The sequence below is a fragment of the Oncorhynchus clarkii genome, chromosome 26, assembly GCF_045791955.1.
Source record: "Oncorhynchus clarkii lewisi isolate Uvic-CL-2024 chromosome 26, UVic_Ocla_1.0, whole genome shotgun sequence".
NCBI classification, from domain to species: Eukaryota; Metazoa; Chordata; class Actinopteri; order Salmoniformes; family Salmonidae; genus Oncorhynchus; species Oncorhynchus clarkii.
In genome coordinates, this window is record NC_092172.1 from 12,828,047 (window position 1) to 12,850,651 (window position 22,605).

Consider the following 22,605-nt stretch of genomic DNA (forward strand, 5'->3'; position numbering starts at 1 on the left):
CAACCGTCTGCCACAGGGCTGTGTGACATCACTTCCTGTACAGCACTCTAGCATTTCTGACTGAGCCAAACTGGGAGCAGAGAGAGAGAGAGAGAGAGAGAGAGAGAGAGAGAGAGAGAGAGAGAGAGAGAGAGAGAGAGAGAGATAGAGAGAGAGAGAGAGAGAGAGAGAGAGAGAGAGAGAGAGAGAGAGAGAGAGAGGCATGTAGTGATAGTGAGTCCATCTGCGAGCTGTACATCTGGATTAGTTCAGATTGGTCATGGGAAGGGGAAGGGGAAGGGGGAGCAAGCGTGGGAATATTCCTCACATAAGTGTGGGCATGTGGGCCATTGTCTCTGTGGGAGAGTTAGAGAAGAGGTCCAAACTGTCCAGTGATCTGTTCTCTGTCTGTCATAGAGCACTAGCATAAACATCAGAGCCATGTCACTGAGAGTACATGGAAAACGTTTGCGTCAGACACAAATATAGATCTGTTTTCCCTGGGCCTTATTTACTTTGTTTGGCTGTTATGAATGATGCATTCAGAGCCGTCACAATGTTCTCTCTCTCTCTCTCTCTCTCTCTGTCTCTCTCTCTCTCTCTCTCTCTCTCTCTCTCTCTCTCTCTCTCTCAGCTCCCAGCTCAATCTCTGTGTTAGAGGCTCTAGAGGCTGCAGCAGGAGGCAGGAGAGTGTGTTTGGCTGAGGAGGCGCATCCAGGAAACAGTGGCAGGCCCGGACTTCCTGTGTGACAGGTGTGCGATGGGAAGGAGGACGGGGACCGGGGTCTGACAGCTGCCGTCTCTGCTCTCTGTGTGTTTCTCTCTCTCCTCTCTCTCTGGCCAGCTCAGCCCCACAGCCAGCTCAGCCCCACGGCCAGCTGCAGCCCCACGGCCAGCTCAGCCCCACGGCCAGCTCAGCCCCACAGCCAGCTGCAGCCCCACGGCCAGCTCAGCCCCACGGCCAGCTGCAGCCCCACGGCCAGCTGCAGCCCCACGGCCAGCTCAGCCCCACGGCCAGCTGCAGCCCCACGGCCAGCTCAGCCCCACGGCCAGCTCAGCCCCACGGCCAGCTCAGCCCCACGGCCAGCTCAGCCCCACGGCCAGCTGCAGCCCAGACCTGCTGTGTTTGCTCTGCCTCTTACGTCATTACTGCTGATTTATGGAGCACAAACTGACTTCAACCTAACCCCCCCCCCCCCCCCCCGACACACACACCTCCTGACTGACCACACATCGCCTGTCCATCTCTCTCTAACACAATGTGTGTGTGTTTTTTTAAATGTTGGACCGTTTTTTAATCAGTGGATGTGTGAAGGCTTATTGTCTCTTTCCTCTCTCTCATTCTGTGTCTGTGACCAGCGAGCACAAACAGCCAATTGACACCTGCACCGAAGTGACCAAACACAGAGTCTTGCTGTTCTCACCTCCTCTCAGTCGGCAATGTTGAGAACTGGAACCATGTATTTCACTCAGCGTTAAACAGCTGTTCTGTCTGTCACCACTGACACCATCTGCATCCCTGTTAATGGCTCCCCCGGTCTGTGACTCCCTATCTCATACCCCTTCACATGCCCCAGGCACATGCACAATAGCTCATGACATTAGCGAGGAGGCAGTCACATAGTGGGTGATGTGTCTCTGCTATTCTCCATCCCCAGCACCCCATAGGTCGCAACCCGCCTGCGTAGGGACTCCAATCAGGGGAGTCATGTGACCAGTTAAACAGAAGCTTTGACGGCTTCTCCCCCTGCAAATCTCCATTTAGCCCGAAGCCTACAGCACTGGAAGCTGCTGAAATACATACCAGTGTTTCCTCTGGGACCAGACTGACGGCTGGAATCCACCATTCAAACCAGGGCCTATCCCCCCCCCCAAAAAAAAAACAGTGAGAGGGAGCAGTCATATAGATGGCCCCATAATTGTCAGGGTAATAGTGTTTGCTAATAGGCTAATTAAAGTAGCCTGCTGCCATTCACACAGTGGTTAAACAGGCCTAGCCCCTAGCTGACCGTCCTGTACAGACAGAGAATCCACACAGACATGATCCTCCTGTATCTTCTAGTCTACGGCAACTTCAGGGTTAACTCCTGACTCTGTCTGTCGTGTCTGTCCAGGTTTCCCTCACCACTGTCTCCTCTGCTCCTTCAGAACGCTGTCCCTCTGCTCCTTCATAACGCTGTCCCTCTGCTCCTTCAGAACGCTGTCCCTCTGCTCCTTCAGAACGCTGTCCCTCTGCTCCTTCAGAACGCTGTCCCTCTGCTCCTTCAGAACGCTGTCCCTCTGCTCCTTCAGAACGCTGTCCCTCTGCTCCTTCAGAACGCTGTCCCTCTGCTCTGGGGAAAGTGTCATCATATGTCTTTGTTTATCCCCCAGTCTCTCTGGCTCTCTCTCCAACTTGTAAATGTCTTCCTCACTTCCGCTCTCGCTTAGTTATACCCCCCCCCACTTCTGCCCATCTACCTCCTTTGTTCACTGGCATCACCACCTTGTCGTCTGTACCCTCTCCGGATATTTCAGAGACTGCTGGAAAACTTTATCCCCCCCCCCGAATCCCTACAGGGATTCAACCCTAAAGTTTCCCTGGGAAGATAGGCCCTCCTCAAAGCACTTTTGTTTTTTTTCTCCAAAAATTCTGACATCAATGAAATATCTCCCCTCTTTCCACTTTTCATATTAAATCCCTGATCTGTGTGGGAACAGTATAGTTACAATACAGTACCTCACATCCTTAGCACTCGGCTCAAACCCACTTGAAGAGTGACGGAACCATCTGTGGCAAAGCTTCTGTTTCCACGAGATAACAGCTTTCTAATTTCACAAATATGTGAGGAGGCCATACCCCCCTGATCGTCTGGCTTGCCTTCCTTCCCCAATCCCAGCCTGAGCCCACAGCCCCCATCAGCCCCCTTCCAGACGCCTTAGAAGTCATTGTGGAGAGGAGTGTGTGTGAACACTTAATAACTTTAACTCTATCTCCAGTCAGCGTTTCTCTCTCTCTCTCTGTGTGATAAGGGGCTGGCTGAGGGCGAGGTGGGAGAAAAGGGAGGAACTCATTATATCCGAGTGAGGAGCAGCGATATGAACTTCCCCGCTGTACGTTTGATTAAAAATTGCTCAGTGCTACAGCAGATTATTCCAGCGTGTTTCCTGTGTCTGTCTCTAATCTGCATATCCCATGGGAAGTTGGGAAGAGGGAGGGAGGGCAATTGGTTAACATAAAGTCTCTCTCTCTCTCTCCCTCTCTCCCTCTCTCTCTCTCTCTCTCTCTCTCTCTGTCATGAGTGTTTTGGTTGTAGCTGTCGCCAGTTCACAGGCTCAGTTCTCATAATGAAGTCGGTGTCAGTGACACAATGCATCTGCGTTCACAGACTGCACCCCTTGGTTATTCAATGTCACAAAAGAGAATATTGTGTCTGAGGTGCAAGGTTTAAGTCAATGGGTTGTTAATGTGTTCTCTATTTTACTAATGTTGTTGAGTGCTAATTTCATAGAAAACACAACAATAATCACTTTTGATTGAGTCCTCTTTTGAAACAGGAAGTCTCAGCTCTGACACCTGAGACTAGCAAAACAATTAGAGGGCAATTTACTGTAAGCGTTTATCCTGCGGAGACATGACAGGTTAAAATAATACGTGTAAGATTAGATTTATATCTTCTCTCAAAGTAAAACAATTCTTAGAAAATGTGATATGGGTCTTGTAGCGCTGCACTCCGTACCCTGGGAAATAAGAGAGGCCACTTTTCTGTGTAATAAGAACACAAAGGAAATATAAGCACAGAAGATCTTGTTTTGAGTGAAAGTGCAGTATAGTACAGCATATGTTTGTTCTGTAACAAGTGAGAGTGTGTCTCCATGTGGGTGCTGTGTGTGTGTGTGTATATATATGTGTGTGTGTGTGTCCATAGTGTGTGTATAGTGTGTGTATATATATATGTGTGTGTGTGTGTATATATATATATATGTGTGTGTATATATATATATGTGTGTGTGTGTCCATAGTGTGTGTATAGTGTGCGTGCATGTGGTTTAGACGTAACTCTCCGCTCCCACACTGTGGTGCCAATGTGTTCCTCGTTACTCCAGATGTTTGGGAGCTGGACGGCTCCTCTGCTCTCTGACATTCTGATTCTCCCCTGAGAGGGGGCCATGTCACAGTAATGTCAAACACATGTGGAGCACACTGGGGCTCCCAACGCCAAAGTCTTTCCCACTGTTTGGACGAATAAACAGGGAGGGAACCATAGCGATCGACCGCTGGTCTGCCTGCGCCTGAACCCATCACTATGGGCTCACTGCCACCCCAACAGGCAGCTTGGGTTCCCAAGGCTGGAGCCTGCCCCCTTCAATGGGCTGGAGCCTGCCCCCTTCAATGGGCTGGAGTCTGCCCCCTTCAATGGGCTGGAGCCTGCCCCCTTCAATGGGCTGGAGCCTGGCCCCTTCAATGGGCTGGAGCCTGGCCCCTTCAATGAGCTGGAGCCTGCCCCCTTCAATGGGCTGGAGCCTGGCCCCTTCAATGGGCTGGAGCCTGCCCCCTTCAATGGGCTGGAGCCTGGCCCCTTCAATGGGCTGGAGCCTGGCCCCTTCAATGGGCTGGAGCCTGCCCCCTTCAATGGGCTGGAGCCTGGCCCCTTCAATGGGCTGGAGCCTGCCCCCTTCAATGGGCTGGAGCCTGGCCCCTTCAATGGGCAATAAGAGATACCCACAGAGGCCCGCAAACATGTCTCGGCATGCCTCCTTGGGGTTTTGAAATGATTCCATCCACATTGCAGAGCTATATGTACAGTGTCATTTAATAAACATGTGAGGTGATCAACAAATATGTGAACAATGGGCTTCTCCATTATCACTGTTACCAGAGAACAAGACTTCAGTGTCAATCTCAGAACCCAGTGATTTGAGATATGATCCTGTCCAAAACACTATCTCAGTGTCAAAGTCTCGGTCTGCACCTCTCTTCACCCACCCACCCACACACGCACCCACCCACACACACACACACACACGCTACCTAAGATTATGGATTTCTCAGCTGCTGCACTCTTCATCATGGCCAGACGCTGCCAGATAAACAAAATAGAAAAAAAGCTCATCCAAAGAAAGCCTTTCTCTGTTTGAGATGAAGTTGGTCTCCCTGGGAACGTAACTGGCCCTTGAACGCGCTCTTTGGCTGCTAATGTTCAAATCATGGGAGAGGACAGAACCCTGGAGCTGTGCGTGAGATACCAGACAGATACATGGAAACAGTTGGATGCTCACACCCTGACAGCTCTGACCTGTGTGCAGTCTCTTGGTGCGTAGCCTCTCCGGGTGGTACCCTGGTCATGTAATTGCACAATAGTATTAATGCATTATAGGAATTAGGTTCACAGGGTAATCTGCCGGCTGCTTACAGGTTGGGATTCCAGGACAGTGGAACATTCACGGTAAGTCCACTGTTGCACACAACACACAGATGGCTTAGAAACCACAGCCTCTGCGCACTGGGCTAATCAGCCCACGCAGAGTTGCTGTGTTCTTAGTACACTGCTATACTCAATGCCTCCCATATACTTATGCTGACCAATCTCCTACTTGCTTTTAGTATACACTATTATCTCTACTCTCTATAATAGGTTACTCAGAACTACATTATACTATATTTACATACACGCATATGAAATGCATTATTTTTTACACAGATGAGAATCTAGTCATCCTGTTGTCATGGTAGTGAGTGTTTCTATGGTGCACAGTACAGTATATGCCGTATTCAGGGATGATGGCTCCGGCAATTGTCGTTTGGCCTGTGTGTCCAGGTGTTTGTGTGTTCTGCTGACCAGCTGACCTTCTCTCCTCTCCTCTCCTCTCCTCTGCACAAACACACACACACACATACACACACTCTGCCGGCCGGCCGGCTGCGTGCTCCCGCCCACTGCCATCTGCTCCTCTCATTAATTAGAAGACGGCCAACTTCACCTGCACCGCCCGCACTCAAATTACAATAATTACCTCTCACATGCACAAGCCCGCCACCCCGCTCCCCACCCCGCTGCCCAGCACACTCCGGCTGCAGGTCACTGTGCTGTGACATTGTCACCTGGCGAACCAACCGGCAGGGGGACCAGGCAACAGACACTATCACCTTCAACCAACAGCATGGCCTACCCTGCCATGAGTGACCAATAAGGACACTTTCCTGTTATAAACTGGTTACCAATGTAATTAAAGCAGTAAAAACAAAATGTTTTGTCATACCCGTGATATACTGTCTGCTATACCACGGCTTTCAGCCAATCAGCATTCAGGGCTCGAACCACCCAGTTTATAATAGTATACAACCCCCTGGTCATACCTTCAGTATGTTTCTGCTACCACTGTGGGCTGAGTTATGACGCCTCAAAGTGGGGCTCTTAGTGTCTATGAGGACTGGTGTTTGTCAGGCAGCAGCCTGCGAGCTACACACTGCATGGTCTGCCTCTCTGCTTCTTTCCACAGAGGAGGCCGGTGAGACTCCATCACTGCACTATAACATCTCTCTATTGGCATGTGGCTTTGGCACAAGAGACCGTATCTCTTTTAAAATAACTTTTTTTTCTTCTCCTGTGGTATTTTTCCGTCTGCCCATTAAACGGGAGGGAGACATCCATACAAGAGTGGTAGTAGCAGAGATGGAATAAACTCCAGTGGGGTAATGAATGGTTTTCTTTAAGAGACGCACTTAATGATGAAGTGGGGACATCTGCCTTTGGAGAAGAGTGGCGGGCGGTGGGGATGTTTGGTGGTAATGTGCGGTAATGCTGAACGGCTGTAGTGTGGTTTCACCTTTGGATCTCTCCATCTATTGTCTGTCTATTATCAGCTGTTCTTTACCGCCAGGGCCAATTGAATAGTCAATTCATGTGATGTCCTGCAGAGAAAATGTCCTCAGTTTTTACAGATGCATTTAGAGAAGAATCCACTGACGGATATCAGAGTTCATGGAGGCTTTTTGGCCATGATGAGTCATCCACACAGAGTAATCTTTTTTAAGTTACATTTATTTGTCTTTTATACACGGTGTATACAAAACATTAGGAACACCTGCTCTTTCCATGGCATAGACTGACCAGGTGAATCCAGGTGAAAGCTCTGTCATACCCGTGATTTACTGTCTGATATACCACTTCTTGACGTAATTCATTAAATCCACTTCAATCACTGTAGATGAACGGTAGGAGAAAATTGAGACATGGATTGTGCACGTTTCAATTGAATGGGTGTATGGGCAAGACAAAGGATTTAAGAGCCTTTGAACGGGGTATGGTACTAGGTGCCAGCCAAACCGGTTTGTGTCAAGAACTGCAACTCTGCTGGGTTTTTCACACCCAACAGTTTCCTGTGTTTATCAAGAATGGTCCACCACTCAAAGGACATCCAGCCAACTTGACACTACTGTGGGAAGCATTGCAGTCAACACGGGCCAGTATCCCTGTGGAACGCTTTCGACACCTTGTAAAGTCCATGCCCTGACGAATTGAGGCTGTTCTGAGGGCAAAAAGGGGAGGGGTGCAACTCGAATATTAGGAAGGTGTTCCTAATGTTCGGCATACCGAGTGTGTATCTAGTTTAGAATGTCTTCTAATCCTATTTAGTTTGAGATGTTTCATTAAATACTATTGCTTCCAACCCAATTCCTTCGGTCTTTCACTAAGCTAGAGCAATGTTGTTACTTTGTCTGTCTGGCAGCGATGCCAATAGGCTGTCTCATCGATGTGCTTCTTCTTCTACTCTCTGACGCCGAATACAGTTCTGCTCACTCATTATCCTGGCTGGCACAGACACCAGCTCCATATTGCATTTTCTGGCCTTGAAACTGAGAGGCGCCGTTTTGTGAATTGAATATCTGGCAATTGACCCACTGTGGAGTCTGATCATCACACCCATGAGATGAGAGATCGGAGTAAGTGCATGGGAAAGGGGGGGGGGGGGGTTCACGGGCGGGCAGCTGTCTTTCACCTGTACACCGCTAAAGGGGAAAAGAGAGGTGAGAGAGGCCTTTCAATTCCAGGCCACCTATTCCAGAAGTTCACACCATGGGAGATGATCAGGTTATTCCAGGTTATGTGCACATGTTAGCCTAGGCTTCTAGAAACAGTTTGGCCCGTTCGGTTGGTGTGCAAAATACATCATCTACCATGCCTCTGTAACACATGATGATATCGTGTAAATATATATAACAGAATAATATATAGCACAGCACTTCCACTGATTTGTGACAACAGGCCAGGACCTGGTCTGAATACTTTGAACATCCATCCTTCCTTCAATCACGTATCACTCAAGGACGGCAGCCACAAGATATCAAAACAAAACCAAGGCCTCTAGATGTGGGACTACTTTCAGTCGGTACTTTGATGTGGGAGTTGTGGTGAGGTACAGGTACCGCCACAGGAAGGAAGACACGACAGATGCGAGAGCACAAAGCCCTAGAAACCACAACCTTGACCGAGCAACTGTATATTTACGCCTCCATGTTCCATCACACAAGGAGCTCTCCACCAGCAGAGACACCACATCATGTGCCGTTAGCTTCATTTGTGTGGGCCTACTATACCTAGAAGAGCGCATTTATGTTAAGACCACCTGTATCCAGAGAAAGGCAGACAGACGCCTTATGGCCCCACAATTGCCATGAACAAACATTGCTGGGAAAAGTGGTCAAATCCATATTTATGTTGACGTAAAGATGTATTATCTTCTCTGTTGTTTGCGATGAAAAAGGCCTACTAGTTATTGATACTAGTCTACCATTAATATTATAGGCCTATGAAAAGTTGTCTTATCAAGTGTCTGATATGGCTTATCGAAGCTACAATGCTTTCAATTTGGCTGACACATTGTTGCCTCTTCATCACAAATTCTACATCGGCACAATTGTTTTAGCCTATAATTGTATGTTTTTTTTCTCCAAATAAGAGAACCATCATCCACTGCGACTGCAGTGTCTGTGTCAAAATGAAACCATTAATAGGGAAACATTTTGATTCAACGCCACCAATGGGGAAGCACTGAAACTATACTGAACACTAATGTATACAGTTTAATAACATGAATGAAAGTTCCCGTAAAAATAGCTGACAATGCTTTAGGCAACAACGAAAAAAGTCAAGAAAAACGGTATAATAACACATGATTTCTAATCGATAAGGGAATTATTTTATTGCCCTTGAAAATACAACTTTTGACATGCTATTTGACATAATATAGGAAGAGCATTGGTTGTCATTTAAGATCGGCATAATAATATCTGCAGTTATATTAACATCAGGGACATGTAAAATCACGTCTTTACTATGCTATGCTACCTAGCTAAATAGTGATTATCACCCAACCTCACCATCTAGCCTCGCCTATAGTTCATAAAATTGGTGTACAAATTCAAGGGTACAAAATAAGCTACACAATAAAATGCAATATGTGCTTTATGCCAGAAGCAACCTTGTCCAAACGTCTCTCTCGCATCGAACAAGCACACAATCAGTAGGCTATAATTTATCCTTTGCAATAAACATGTAGCCTAATAGTGTGACTTACTTTGTGAAGGTCGGGTTCAGGTTCAGGTAATTGCAGCGAAAATAATCCAGACCAAAGAAAGACGATTATAACGCCCCGATCCTCATTATTTGGAAGAAAGGATAAAGCCTTCGGAGATATTGAACACCATTCATTAAGGTGTTATTCCTTCTCTCTGATAATGAAAGGTATTGAGAGAGAGAGGAGAAAAAAAAGATAAATTCGACACTTTTACAGTCAAACAAACAAAAATATTTGTTTCCTTTGGATTCAAAGCGGTGTTGTTGACTTTTCGGGTTCAATAAATGATGAGGTAATTCACTTCTTATATATAAATTGAAAACTATTTCGCAAAGCTAGACAGAGCTGTGCGATCCTTTAGTACATAGACGTCTTTGGTTTACTGTCCCGTTTTTGATGGTAAAAAACAACAGTTTATCTGGATTTAGATGGGGGGGAAAAAATCACAACTTCTCTCCGTTATCTAAATGTGAGCTGTTTCTTTAGATCTCATGTTCTGTTAGCAAGGGGAGGATAATACAGTAAAGAAACCACATAGATCGTTGATTTAGCTAAGTATTAACATTCGTGCTCACCGTCAGCAAACCGATACAAAATATCAATATTTTGTGTAATCTTAAAATTGTCAAGAGAAAATAGGCTACTTCACAAATCCGTGTCCGATGCGCGCCGTGGGCTTACATCCAATGTAAAAATATGAAATTCATCTGGGCATATGGATCCTCTTGTTCCAAATGCTACTCCTCGGTAGACGACTTTGAAACAATCGTGCAAATTAGTTTTACAATATCAAGTCTTTATACATCCGTAAAATGAGTCTCCCTTTGTTTGATAATGTCGAAGCCGAGTGAAAACACTCGGTTTTGCTCAGCAGACACCGCGCTTCTCAGACCGTCATTTGCCCACCGATCCAACTGTTCAGGCATCGAGGACCGCTCATTCCACTGAAACAATTGGCTTGAGATGCTGTTGTCAACTCCAGTCAGTAAAAAACATTCATCATATTTCGAGCGCTTAAATGGTTCTCTTTGTTGTCGCTCATTTCGTGTTTTGGTTTTTGTAGTTTTCGATTATTTTTGAGCTCGCGGGTCTAGTGTGCAGTCTTGTGATTCTCTCTATCCCTCTGTAGCCGTCTGTCTGCGTTTAAATCGCCATCTGGATCAGGATGCGTACGGAGCTCCTAACCTCTCTCTCTCTCGCTCTCTCTCTCTCTCTCTCTCCCTCTCCTCCTCTCTCCTCATCAGATCTACGAGTTGACAGCCTCCTTGCTGCTCGATTCTGCAATAGCATTGACAATTGACAGCACGCGTCTAATCTCCATATTGTAATTTTTTTTTTCACGCATAATAAAACTCATGAAACTGTGACCTCACGCACACACACAGACACGCACTGTGCACAAATCTAGGCTATTGATTTATACTGGAAACAAGTACAGAAGTTTACATCATGTTCTTTAGTAAATTCTAGAAATGCAATGTTTTCACCCAGGTGAGGTTTTTACTTCTTCAGCCCTATTGGATTTATTAAATCTCTTCACTGGCATAGGCCTATTTTATGTGCAAAGAAACAACGAATATTTGTAGCCTAGTGTTAAATTAGCCTAATTCCATTATTTAGTTTAGGATATATAGCCGACATCAAATAGTCAGAGGGGGTTGATAAAGTGTAAATACGGGCGTCTACAGTAGCTATAATACCATTCTCTAGTATTAATACCATTCTCTAGTATTAATACCATTCTCTATGCATTCTGTATTGTCTGACATTTTCCCCATAGAGAATCATTTCCCCAAGTCTACCCATGGGGGCCGCTGTTTCCTCACATCAGCAGACAGCAGCTCGAAAACCACCTCACTCGTCGCCTAGGCAATCTCCCAGTGCAATGCCCTCAACATCATCTCATCATTTCTACCAATGGCCACCCAATTAACTGCTCGTTCAGACGCTTGACAATCAGTGAACATTTTCCTCTTACTTTTCAACAGACAATGGTAGAAAATAAATACGCAATGTCTGCTTTAGCCTAGGGAGGCCTACTCTTGTTCACATGACACTTTCGCCCATGGTCAAGGCACATTTATTTATCTGCACCAAAGAAAACAAGTGATAGGCAACAATATAGATAAAATAATATGTTTTAAAAAATACCGGTGTGCAGTAGCTATCACAAAAGGTGATTTTGGCTGAAAGGTGTCTGTAAACAATATAGTGAGTGGTTGGATTTGCACCTCCAGAATCTGCAGGCCAACACCATAGTGCGACTGTTCTACCGTTATTCCATCCTACATCCTCATAGTGTGTGTGTGTTTGAGTGAATGCTGTGTGTGTGTGTGTGTGTTTGAGTGAATGCTGTGTGTGTGTGTGTGTGTGTGTGTGTGTGTGTGTGTGTGTGTGTGTGTGTGTGTGTGTGTGTGTGTGTGTGTGTGTGTGTGTGTGTGTGTGTTTGAGTGAATGCTGTGTGTGTGTGTGTGTGTGTGTGTGTTTGAGTGAATGCTGTGTGTGTGTGTGTTTGAGTGAATACATATGATGGCTTTGCGTTTAGCACAAATGCCCATGCCTAGTTAGCTAAGAGTTTGCCGCGTAGGCCTGTTTGCATTAGACGCCGGAAATTAGAAAAATTCTAAAAGTAAACGGTGCTCATTTATTGATGCATTGAACCGTCGCGCACCACCGTTCATCTGGTTTCACTAGCTGAGAATTCTACACCCGTGTGCCCTTTACGCTTTGTTGCAGACACGGAGGAAGAGGGGTAGCCTACTGAAGACAAAACAAACACTCTCCTCCTCACCTCTACTGTGTCTATAGAACTAACAAAGTCAGTCAAGATTACACAGAGACAGCTGCTATCCAGTGTGTCCTGTCTCACCTGTCTGGGGTGTGAGGTGTTCTCTCAGATACAGGTAAGGGGAACTGTCTAAAGGGGACGAGTTGTTTCTGTGTATTACTGACCATCTCAGATGTCAAACAGGCTATGCAGTTTGGAGGTAATCCATCACATTTATAATCTGTATGATTATTGACATGATTAGTGAATGGCCACAGACCCATAAGCAAATCAGTAGGAACAGGGATCTCTATCCGCCATTATAACCAAGCATAAGGGACTGGAGTGAGTGAGTTGTGGCCTAAAATTATTGCTCTCAGTTGGGGGGAGAACTGATAAGGTATATTGTGTAGTACCTGCCATTGCAATTGGTTCTTCTCTTTATGACAGCTGCCACGATTCTCTCTCTACCATATCAAAGTCTGATCCATCCAGTGAGCAGTCTCAGGATGAATCAGATATTCTACAGCTCTGTCTGCCTCACTCAGAGTTTTCTCGAGAAAGAGAGCTAGTTGTGTGTTGTTTACACACCAATCCATGCATTTCCGAAGATAAACAATTTCTCAACACTTACCGTGGCTGTTTTAATAATTCAGACACCAACACTATAACTGGCTACTGTGCTGCATTGGGCTTAGAATGGTGGGATAATTAAACACACACACCCAGACCCTCACACACTCCCCAATGCAAGTAACCCATCCTATCAGGGTCTCCATGTGGCATCCTGGGATTTGGGTTGTCAGAGAGATGGATGGTGGATCGTCCCAGGACTTGATGGAGTGGTAAAAGCCCCTCTCTCTCCTGCTGGGGAGTTATAGCCTTGCATGTCCTGGCCCTGCAGGTCCATCTGAGGGCCACACACACTGTGTGTGTGTGTGTGTGTGTGTATGTGTGTGTAAAACTGAATGTAAAGGTATGTTTTAGATTGAATATCCTTATGTTTTATGTTTACCTGGGTCCTTTGGTTTAATTCAAGTAAATAATACTGGATGTTGAGAGGTGATGGGTGGGTAGGGGGGACCATGAGTGACAGTGTGTGGGGCATGGGGTGAAACCAAAAAGGATTCCTGTCACCATGGTAGCATTATGATTGACGGCGTGCTATTCTCCTCTGGGAATATGGGCAGGCGGCTTGTCAGCTCCCCAATTGACAGCCCCTCATTCTTTTCTTAATTTTGTCTTTTGTCGGGTGATGTGTTGGATGGGATGACCCTCCATGTGGCGCGTCTGATAACTCCTCCCCACAACAGAAACACAAGGTGGGAACTAAATTGATCTCCCTCAATGAACTGAACTCCCTCCTTTCCCGACACTCGTCCTCAGACCCTGACTTCCCTTTGATGGCATCAATGAACACAAATGACCCGGCTTTGTCCTCTCTCTCTTTCTCTCTCTCTTTCTCTCTCTTTCTCCCCTGTCTTTCTTTTGTTCTCTCCACCTCGTTGCGTTGCCTGTATCTGATGGTGGTGGAGGACTGGTCTGAGATGCGCAGGGTAGATTGAGGGGCTGATCATTGTGTGGGTATGGTAATGAAGGTCTCTGTGACAGACCGGGGACACACGGGGCAGCGGTGGCTCTACGGGGAGAGAACTCACAGAGGTCTGGACTGGAGCATTTCCTCCACTCACACATTGTAAATCCTTTCCTCTCGCTCCAGTCACAGGCTGGCTGGCGTGTCGAAAAGAGATAAGGACGCTGTGCCTCTCGTCTGAAAGGAACGCAGCTCCATTGTGCTCTGCTGCTTGGATCCACATTCAGTGGACGCTGCTATTGAGTTGCCATTAAAGGCAGCAGTGTAAAAGTACATTCTTTTGGGGAGAAGCGGTTAACACAAAATCGTCTCTTTCTCTCTAAATGGAAAACATATCGTGCTCAGGATTATACTGTGTGTTCGTTGCTACACTTTCTGATGCAACCCACGGCACTGGTGCGGCAAAGTAAACGCAAAATCAAATCAGATTAATTTGAATGGGCCACATACACATATTTCGCAGATGTTACCGCGGGTGTAGCGAAAGCTTTTCGCTATAGAAACATTCCCATGGTTGTTTTTGACACTCACGTTGAAGTTTGCTATTTTGAGGTGGTATGACCGTGGAAGCCGTGTGCTATCTGGCAGCTTTCATATCAGCGTCGTGAACGTCTTTAAAGCCACCAGACGATGCCAAGGAATATAAAACGCAGGAGGAGAGAGAGACAGACAGAGAGCTCCTCTGCTATAATGTAGCATCGGATCATTGCTCCGTCTAGTCAAGCACACGTTTGATGCTGGTTTTACAAATTGCATCCATATAGACCCTCTGACATTCTATTTGCAGTCGTGCAGTAAAGTGGCCGTTCCAAAGCATGATGGGAATTTAAACTCAAAATGACGCTCTCTTCGTTTTAAACAGTAATTCTCCTACATGATTTTGAATTCCTAGCAGGGCCAGAGGACACGCACGCACGCACGCACGCACACACACACACACACACACACACACACACACACACACACACACACACACACACACACACACACACACACACACACACTGTACTCTGCTTAGCTCAGCGTCTGTGAAAGAGGAGACCCCGAGGTCAGCGGTGGCTGGTGACCAGCCCTGCTAAAGGATCAGGAAATAGCACCTCGTTGAAGTGAAATGTTTACTAAAGAGCGGGATGTAGGAGCAGGAGAGAAAGTCAATTGGGCAGCAGTAGAAAGTTCTCAATTTACCCTGTTTTCACCTGAATACATCCACATGTATTCAGGCAAGCAATTGTGTCCACATTGGCATGCAAGATAGAGAGAGGGAGAATGTGTGTGTGCAGACAGTTGGTAGTGCTGGGACTGAAGATAGCAAGGAGAGGGGCATGGTGCACTGTATCAAGTAGCGAACATCTGTTCTTCACAGAAACCGCAAAGCTGGTGCAGATGAAATAGAGAGGATAACTGCTCCCTGTCTCTCTCTACCCCTGTCTCTCTCTACCCCTGTCTCTCTCTTCCCCTGTCTCTCTCTATCCCCTGTCTCTCTTTACCCCCGTCTCTCTTTACCCCGTCTCTCTCTATCCCTGTCGCTCTCTACCCCTGTCTCTCTCTATCCCTGTCTGTCTCTATCCCCTGTCTCTCTCTATCCCTGTCGCTCTCTACCCCTGTCTCTCTTTATCCCTGTCTCTCTCTACCCCTGTCTCTCTCTATCCCCTGTCTCTCTCTATCCCTGTCTCTCTCTATCCCCTGTCTCTCTCTACTCCTGTCTCTCGCTATCCCCTGTCTCTCTCTATCCCTGTCTCTCTCTATCCCCTGTCTCTCTCTATCCCCTTTCTCTCTCTATCCCCGTCTCTCTCTATCTCCTGTCTCTCTCTATCCCCTATCTCTCTCTACCCCTGTCGCTCTCTACCCCTGTCTCTCTCTATCCCCTGTCTCTCTAACCCCTGTATCTCTCTATCCCTGTCTCTCTCTATCCCTGTCTCTCTCTATCCCCTGTCTCTCTCTATCCCCTGACTCTCTCTATCCCCTGTCTCTCCCTATCCCCTGTCTCTCTCTACCCCTGTCTCTCTCTACCCCGTCTCTCTCTACCCTGTCTCTCTCTATCCCTGTCTCTCTCTACCCCTGTCTCTCTCTACCCCTGTCTCTCTCTACCCTCTGTCTCTCTCTACCCCTGTTTCTCTCTACCCCCTGTCTCTCTCTACCCCTGTCTCTCTCTATCCCTGTCTGTCTCTATCCCCTGTCTCTCTCTATCCCTGTCGCTCTCTACCCCTGTCTCTCTTTATCCCTGTCTCTCTCTACCCCTGTCTATCTCTATCCCCTGTCACTCTCTACCCCTGTCTCTCTCTATCCCCTGTCTCTCTCTAACCCCTGTCTCTCTCTATCCCCTGTCTCTCTCTATCCCCTGACTCTCTCTATCCCCTGTCTCTCCCTATCCCCTGTCTCTCTCTACCCCCTGTCTCTCTCTATCCCCTGTCTCTCTCTCTACCCCCTGTCTCTCTCTACCCCCTGTCTCTCTCTTCCCCTGTCTCTCTCTATCCCCTGTCTCTCTCTCTATCCCCTGTCTCTCTCTATCCCTGTCTCTCTCTACTCCCTGTCTCTCTCTACTCCCTGTCTCTCTCTTCCCCCTGTCTCTCTCTATCCCCTGTCTCTCTCTATCCCCTCTCTTTCTACACCCTGTCTCTCTCTATCCCCTGTCTCTCTCTATCCCTGTCTCTCTCTACTCCCTGTCTCTCTCTACTCCCTGTCTCTCTCTTCCCCCTGTCTCTCTCTACCCCTGTCTCTCTCTACCCCGTCTCTCTCTACCCTGTCTCTCTCTATCCCTGTCTCTCTCTACCCCTGTCTCTCTCTACCCCTGTCTCTCTCTTCCCCTGTCTCTCTCTATCCCCTGTCTCTCTCTATCCCTGTCGGTCTCTCTCTATCCCTGTCTGTCTCTCTCTATCCCTGTCTCTCTCTACCCCCTGTCTCTCTCTACCCCCTGTCTCTCTCTATCCCTGTGTCGTGTGTTTGGCTATGCCGGATTAAGTGATATGACATGCTATTCTATAAAATAATTTCTCCGTAATTAATATTACCTGATTGAGCTAATCATGTAAATGTAATTAACTAGAAAGTCGGGGCACCACAAAATCATATTTATTGAGCTGTTATCTTCCGAATAAACTCTTAAAGACCTAGTAATATTTTACATCAGTAGCAGTCAATATTAATCGTCACCTTAATTCAGTCTCATCTGAAAGTTGTACATTCTTGGTTATCTGCACGAACCCTGGCTAACAAGTTGAATCAGCAATACAAAATTGGGTTTAATTATTTATTTGCTAAATACCTAACTAATCACACAGAGTTACACACACATAATTAAATCATAACTTGATTACAAATTACGTCATAAAGGAAAACGTCCCTAGCGGGCGGAACAGATATGACAGCTGGTTACACAAAAGAAAAGGGCTGGGTTTGAGTGAAAGAGCGGGAAGACTGAGGAACAAAGGGCGAAGCTGTTTTATCGTAAATACAGTATCTTATGCATTCTAAATTACCGCCCATTTGGAAAAGGAAAATGCAATAAATATTTACTCTGAGCTGCGCTTCGGTAGGTTGGTGGTAGATGGAAGGCCGTGTTGCCCAACCGAGTCCTTTGAAGAATGTCTCTGGTTGTCAATTGGATACGTTGTAGTAACGTTTTTGTGTGGTAGACGGGATACTCTGTCTGTTCCTTCCTAACCTATGTTTGCAGCTGCTGTTGCTAACTCAACGGCTAGGAGGTATCACTTCTGTAGTGAATAAGAGTTGAAAGTTCATACCATTCGCAACCAAAGCTCACGCTGATGTTGGCTTCATTCCGTAGTTATTATCTGAACCATTCTGACATCGGACCGTCGTCCTACATCCTCGAAACAGGAAGTTATATTGTCGTCAAGGGCTTATATAGGAAGAGAGAGGAGGGCGTGTTTGAAAAGTTTTATAGCCCATGTCCCTTCACAGGGGCGGGCCACTGATTGAGCAGAGCCCTATCTTATGAAAACCCAAATCTCACATTTTAGAAGCTAAAATCACATTTCATCCCATCACAAATAATTTCATATTCAAACATTTAAATTGAACAACAATTCCATGTGAATCTGATAACTCTGATGTGTAGACTTTCCACTGTAGAGTTTATGTCATCTTATCATTGATGAGAATGTCTCAGATGACAACCGAACTGACATCATATTCATTAAGTACTACCGCATATGTTCCATTGGTCGGTTTACCAGAATATAGTTTCCCCCACCTTCTGATGTTCCCAGAATCTCTATGTTAACCAAGGGTTTTGCAAATGTAACATCAGTAGGGTAGAGATAGGAAAAAGGTGGAAAGAGGTATTTATGACTGTCATAAACCTACCCCCCAGGCCAACGTCATGACACCTGTCTCTCCCTACCCCTGTCTCTCTCTACCACTGTCTCTCTCTACCCCCTGTCTCTCTCTACCCCTGTCTCTCTCTCTACCCCTGTCTCTCTCTACCCCTGTCTCTCTCTACCCCTGTCTGTCTCTATCCACTGTCTCTCTCTATCCACTGTCTCTCTCTATCTCCTGTCTCTCTCTATCCCCTGTCTCTCTCTATCCCTGTCTCTCTCTATCCACTGTCTCTCTCAACCCCTGTCTCTCTATATCCCCTGTCTCTCTCTATCCCTGTCTGTCTCTCTCTATCCCTGTCTGTCTCTATCCACCGTCTCTCTCTATCCCCTGTCTCTCTCTATCCCTGTCTCTCTCTATCCACTGTCTCTCTCAACCCCTGTCTCTCTCTATCCCCTGTCTCTCTCTACCACTGTCTCGCTCTACCCCTGTCTCTCTCTACCCCTGTCTCTCTCTACCACTGTCTCTCTCTACCCCCTGTCTCTCTCTACCCCTGTCTCTCTCTACACCTGTCTCTCTCTACCCCTGTCTCTCTCTACCCCTGTCTCTCTCTACCCCTGTCTGTCTCTATCCACTGTCTCTCTCTACCCCTGTCTCTCTCTACCACTGTCTCTCTCTATCCCCTGTCTCTCTCTACCCCTGTCTCTCTCTACCCCTGTCTCTCTCTATCCCCTGTCTCTCTACCCCTGTCTCTCTCTACCCCGTCTCTCTCTATCCCCTGTCTCTCTCTTTCCCCTGTCTCTCTCTCTATCCCCCCTCTCCCCCCTCCTTTCTCTCTCACATTCTCTCGCTCCCTCTAATTCTCTCTTTCTCATGATGATATCCCTCACAGACCCATCCCCCATCATCCTTGTTTTATACCCCTCTCTGTTAAGAGAACTAACACGTAATACAATCCAGTTGTGTGACGGAGGATGATAAGGTTGTTGATGAAGACAGAGAGGTAGGGTAGAATATATGTCAACCTTGGAGCCAGATGTCCTCAACACAGGAGTAGCCATTGAAGCGTGTGCACTGTAAATACATAAATGTCTCTCATGCACATAAAGCATATGCCTTTCTCTAGCCATGGGGGATTAGGAAGAGCTGAGCTTTTATGAAACCTATGATAGGAATAATCCAAAGCTCCGTTGTGATTTCATTCCACCTTTTCCCTCAAAGTCTCTGTCTAGATTCAGTCCACCCTTCCATCCTCCCTCTCTCCCGCCCCCCTCTCTTCCCCTGCCCTCCCCTCTCTCAGGGCCGGCTGTGAGGGTGTGCTGGTGTTGGCGGGCGGCAGTTCCTCATTGTGGTGTGCTGTGTGCTGTGTGCGCGGTGATAAGACACAGGGAGAGGAGCCAGCGTGCCGACATATCCCTGCCACTGCGGTTATCAGCCGCCGCAGCTGTGCCTGAGCCCTGCGACATCTGCTCCCTCACAGGAAGCCTGCACCGCGTCTCATAACGCCTCACACACACACACACACACACACACACACACACACACACACACACACACACACACACACACACACACACACACACACACACACACACACACACAAAGAAAATATCACAAGGCCATTATCATTATGATGCTGCCTGAACGGTACCCCCCCAATAGGTAAACTACCTGATCAGACAAAGAGTTTTGTTTATAGGGACATTGGTTCCTCCCTGGAACATGAGGCAAGCCTGACGGATGGGGCCAGCGTTTACCTCAGTTCTGCTGGTTTTTTTATCAGAGAATTACAGGGGACGCTTATGACTAAGCCTAATTATAGAGTGCTTATCACTGAAATGTCCACAAAGCTCATTACTGCCATGAAATGGGAGCTGCCGCAGGTAATTCACTATGTTGGGTATTAGTTCTCCTCTAAGACGGCACCCCTTTTAAATATTTAGAGTCTATAAAGTACAGCTTTAATGTCTGATGCTTTTAATGCATTCCTCTGCTACTGGCCTCACTGATTTGTGAAGTTTTTACCTAAAGGTACTACTCCAGTTTTTACACCTCTTTAAGAATCAGTTACCAGATTTTCATTTACATTGTTGACAGCGTGTGCCTGAAAACAGTCCTCTCAGTGTTGAAAGAGGGGATTTGAGAAAGGAAGAAAGTATGAGACTAAGATAACAAGGACACTCCCATTTCCTTAGTGTTATGCCATATTTCTCCCTTAGCCAGTGATGCTGTTGAGTGTGCTGGTCAGATGGCTAGAAGCTAACAGACAGGAGAGGGATGGGGAAGGGAGGGGACTCCAGTAACCTAACTAACAGCCCTGATAGGGTCAGTAGTGTTTCTCGGGGTCCTGACCTGGGCTTGACAATGAATGAGCCTCGCTCAACCCTCCACCTTCCACCCTCCCCCTACCCTTCCACCCTCCCCCTAGCCCCTCAGAAACACAATAAAGGGAAGTGGGCTCCTCCAACTACCAGGGGAAGCCCAGAGGGAAGTCCCCATCCTCAGGTCCTCACCAGCCTGAACCCCCTTCCCTCCCTGTCCACTTGGACACGTGCCACTGACTTCTAATGTCTTTACATTGTAGGGTTTTGACAGCACACTATGCTTTCAGTAATGAAAACAAGTTGGGGTCTGCTTTGACCTTGAAAATCAAATGACAATTTTTTAAAATACGTTTCACCATAGTTACAGGAGCTACAGTAGGAAGCTAATTTCCATGTCTTGTCTGGAGCATGTGGCGCTAACTCAACGCAACCTGATTACACATCAATCACTCCAACGTAATGAGGAGAAGTGACAGCAGGAGTTTCTCCACAATCACTCGTCACTGTAGCGAGCTGCCAACAGAGGCACAGCCTGTAGTACTTCTCATAACACAGAAAAGGATCACCACCTACCTTGGTTGGCTGTGCGGTGGCTCCTGGTTGCCAAGTTGGGGTTGACAGATTCCAGCCTGTGAGGGTTCCGTCTGCACAGCGTCCCCCTGTGACTGGTCAGCATCACCGTGGGAACCCTGGGAGGAGCGGTCAAATTGGCCGAGGTGGAGGCTGAGGTTGAGGCTCTCCGTAGGTCAGACCTCCTCTGCCGCTCCAGGTGGACCTCGGCGGCCATACTCTGCATCCCCCCTCCCCACAGCAGTAATCCACAACGTTGTCCTGTCCTCTGTGTGTTTCTAGAACTCTCGACTGGACAGGGGACACACTAAACCACACAAGTCACTTTCTCTGTGTGTAGACCGGAGGGTTGATGTCCTTTCTCCTGTGTGCTTAGGGTGCTTACCGACTGACTGACTGACTGACTGACTAACCCACTGACTGACTGACTCATCCAGGCCTGGGGAGATCACAGAGTGAGTCCTCTTGCTCTCATGATTAGAACATGAGCCCAGCACAGCCAGATCACATGGCTGCCAGACAGAGAGATGTCTTTTTGTACTCGACTTCTTCTTCCTCCCACTCGAACAAGACTCGAAAGTTCCCCTTCCTTTTTACTTTATGCAGCTAACAGTCTTCAAATGACTCTTCCTTTACCTCGTACTTTCTTCCCGTCCACGACACGTCACCTCAGATGGATCGCGGCGCCACCAGACTTGTGTAATTATCTGTGTCCGATGCTCTTTCTCTCCACCCAGTAGTCTCTCTCTCCCCTTCTCTTTCTCCGACTCACTCAACAGGAGTGTGTGAGGTAACAGTGTGTGTGTGTGTGTGTGTGTGTGAGTGGCAGGGGGAGGTCAGCTAGCCTCGTGGCTCCTCGTTTCCTCGTTGTTCCGGCTGAGGGGCAGTGCACTGGCCTGAACCCTCCTCTAGTCCACACAGTGAAAGCAGAGCAGTGGCGCCCGTGTGAGCCGGGACTGAGTGCAACTGTAACAGTGTGGGTGTGTGTCTGTGTGTCCTGACCCCGCCGTGTGAAAGGGGTGGTTCCCCAGGGGAAGGTAAACAGTGCTGCTGGGTTGTGATAGCGGTAGACACCAGGCCTCGGCCTCCGTTGGGGCTTCCTCTGGCAGGAACCAGCTGTGTCTGTGGCCGGGCAGCGCTGTCTTCCCTTTCCCTCCGGACACAGACAGGGCTCCTCCTGTTCCTAACACTTCCTCCCTACACCCTTCACTCCACCTCTCCTTCCCTCCGCCCAGCCAGCCCTACCCCCAACTTTGAACCCTATGGATAGCTCTGCCCCCCTGACGCTGTCCTTAGGGGTGTTGCTTCACCCCCTGGTTAGATACCGAGGGTCCTGTCCTCCCTTACTGTGGTTCTGTCAGTCCAGACGTCAAGTGTCCCCCTGCCCTGGCCTCTCAGCTCTGGTGTCCCAGTGGTGTGTGTGTGTGTGTGTGTGTGTGTGTGTGTGTGTGTGTGTGTGTGTGTGTGTGTGTGTGTGTGTGTGTGTGTGTGTGTGTGTGTGTGTGTGTGTGCGTGCGTGCGTGCGTGCGTGCGTG

General features: G+C 47.6%; 1 protein-coding gene across 5 annotated transcripts in view; it reads right to left on the reverse strand.

The window, feature by feature from the left end:
- Window positions 1-21,899, reverse strand: part of LOC139385101 (protein CBFA2T3-like) — a 53,800-nt gene extending 31,901 nt beyond the window's left edge. For 3 of the 5 annotated variants that reach the window (XM_071130157.1, XM_071130156.1, XM_071130163.1), the window contains exon 1: window positions 21,070-21,899. In XM_071130157.1, the coding sequence (XP_070986258.1) occupies window positions 21,070-21,296 (227 nt within the window). In that variant the 5' untranslated portion in view covers window positions 21,297-21,899. Of the gene's footprint in view, window positions 1-9,537; window positions 10,743-21,069 lie in introns of those variants that run through there. The other 2 variants (XM_071130160.1, XM_071130158.1) reach the window with 2 other exon arrangements.
- Window positions 21,900-22,605: the final 706 nt, after the last annotated feature.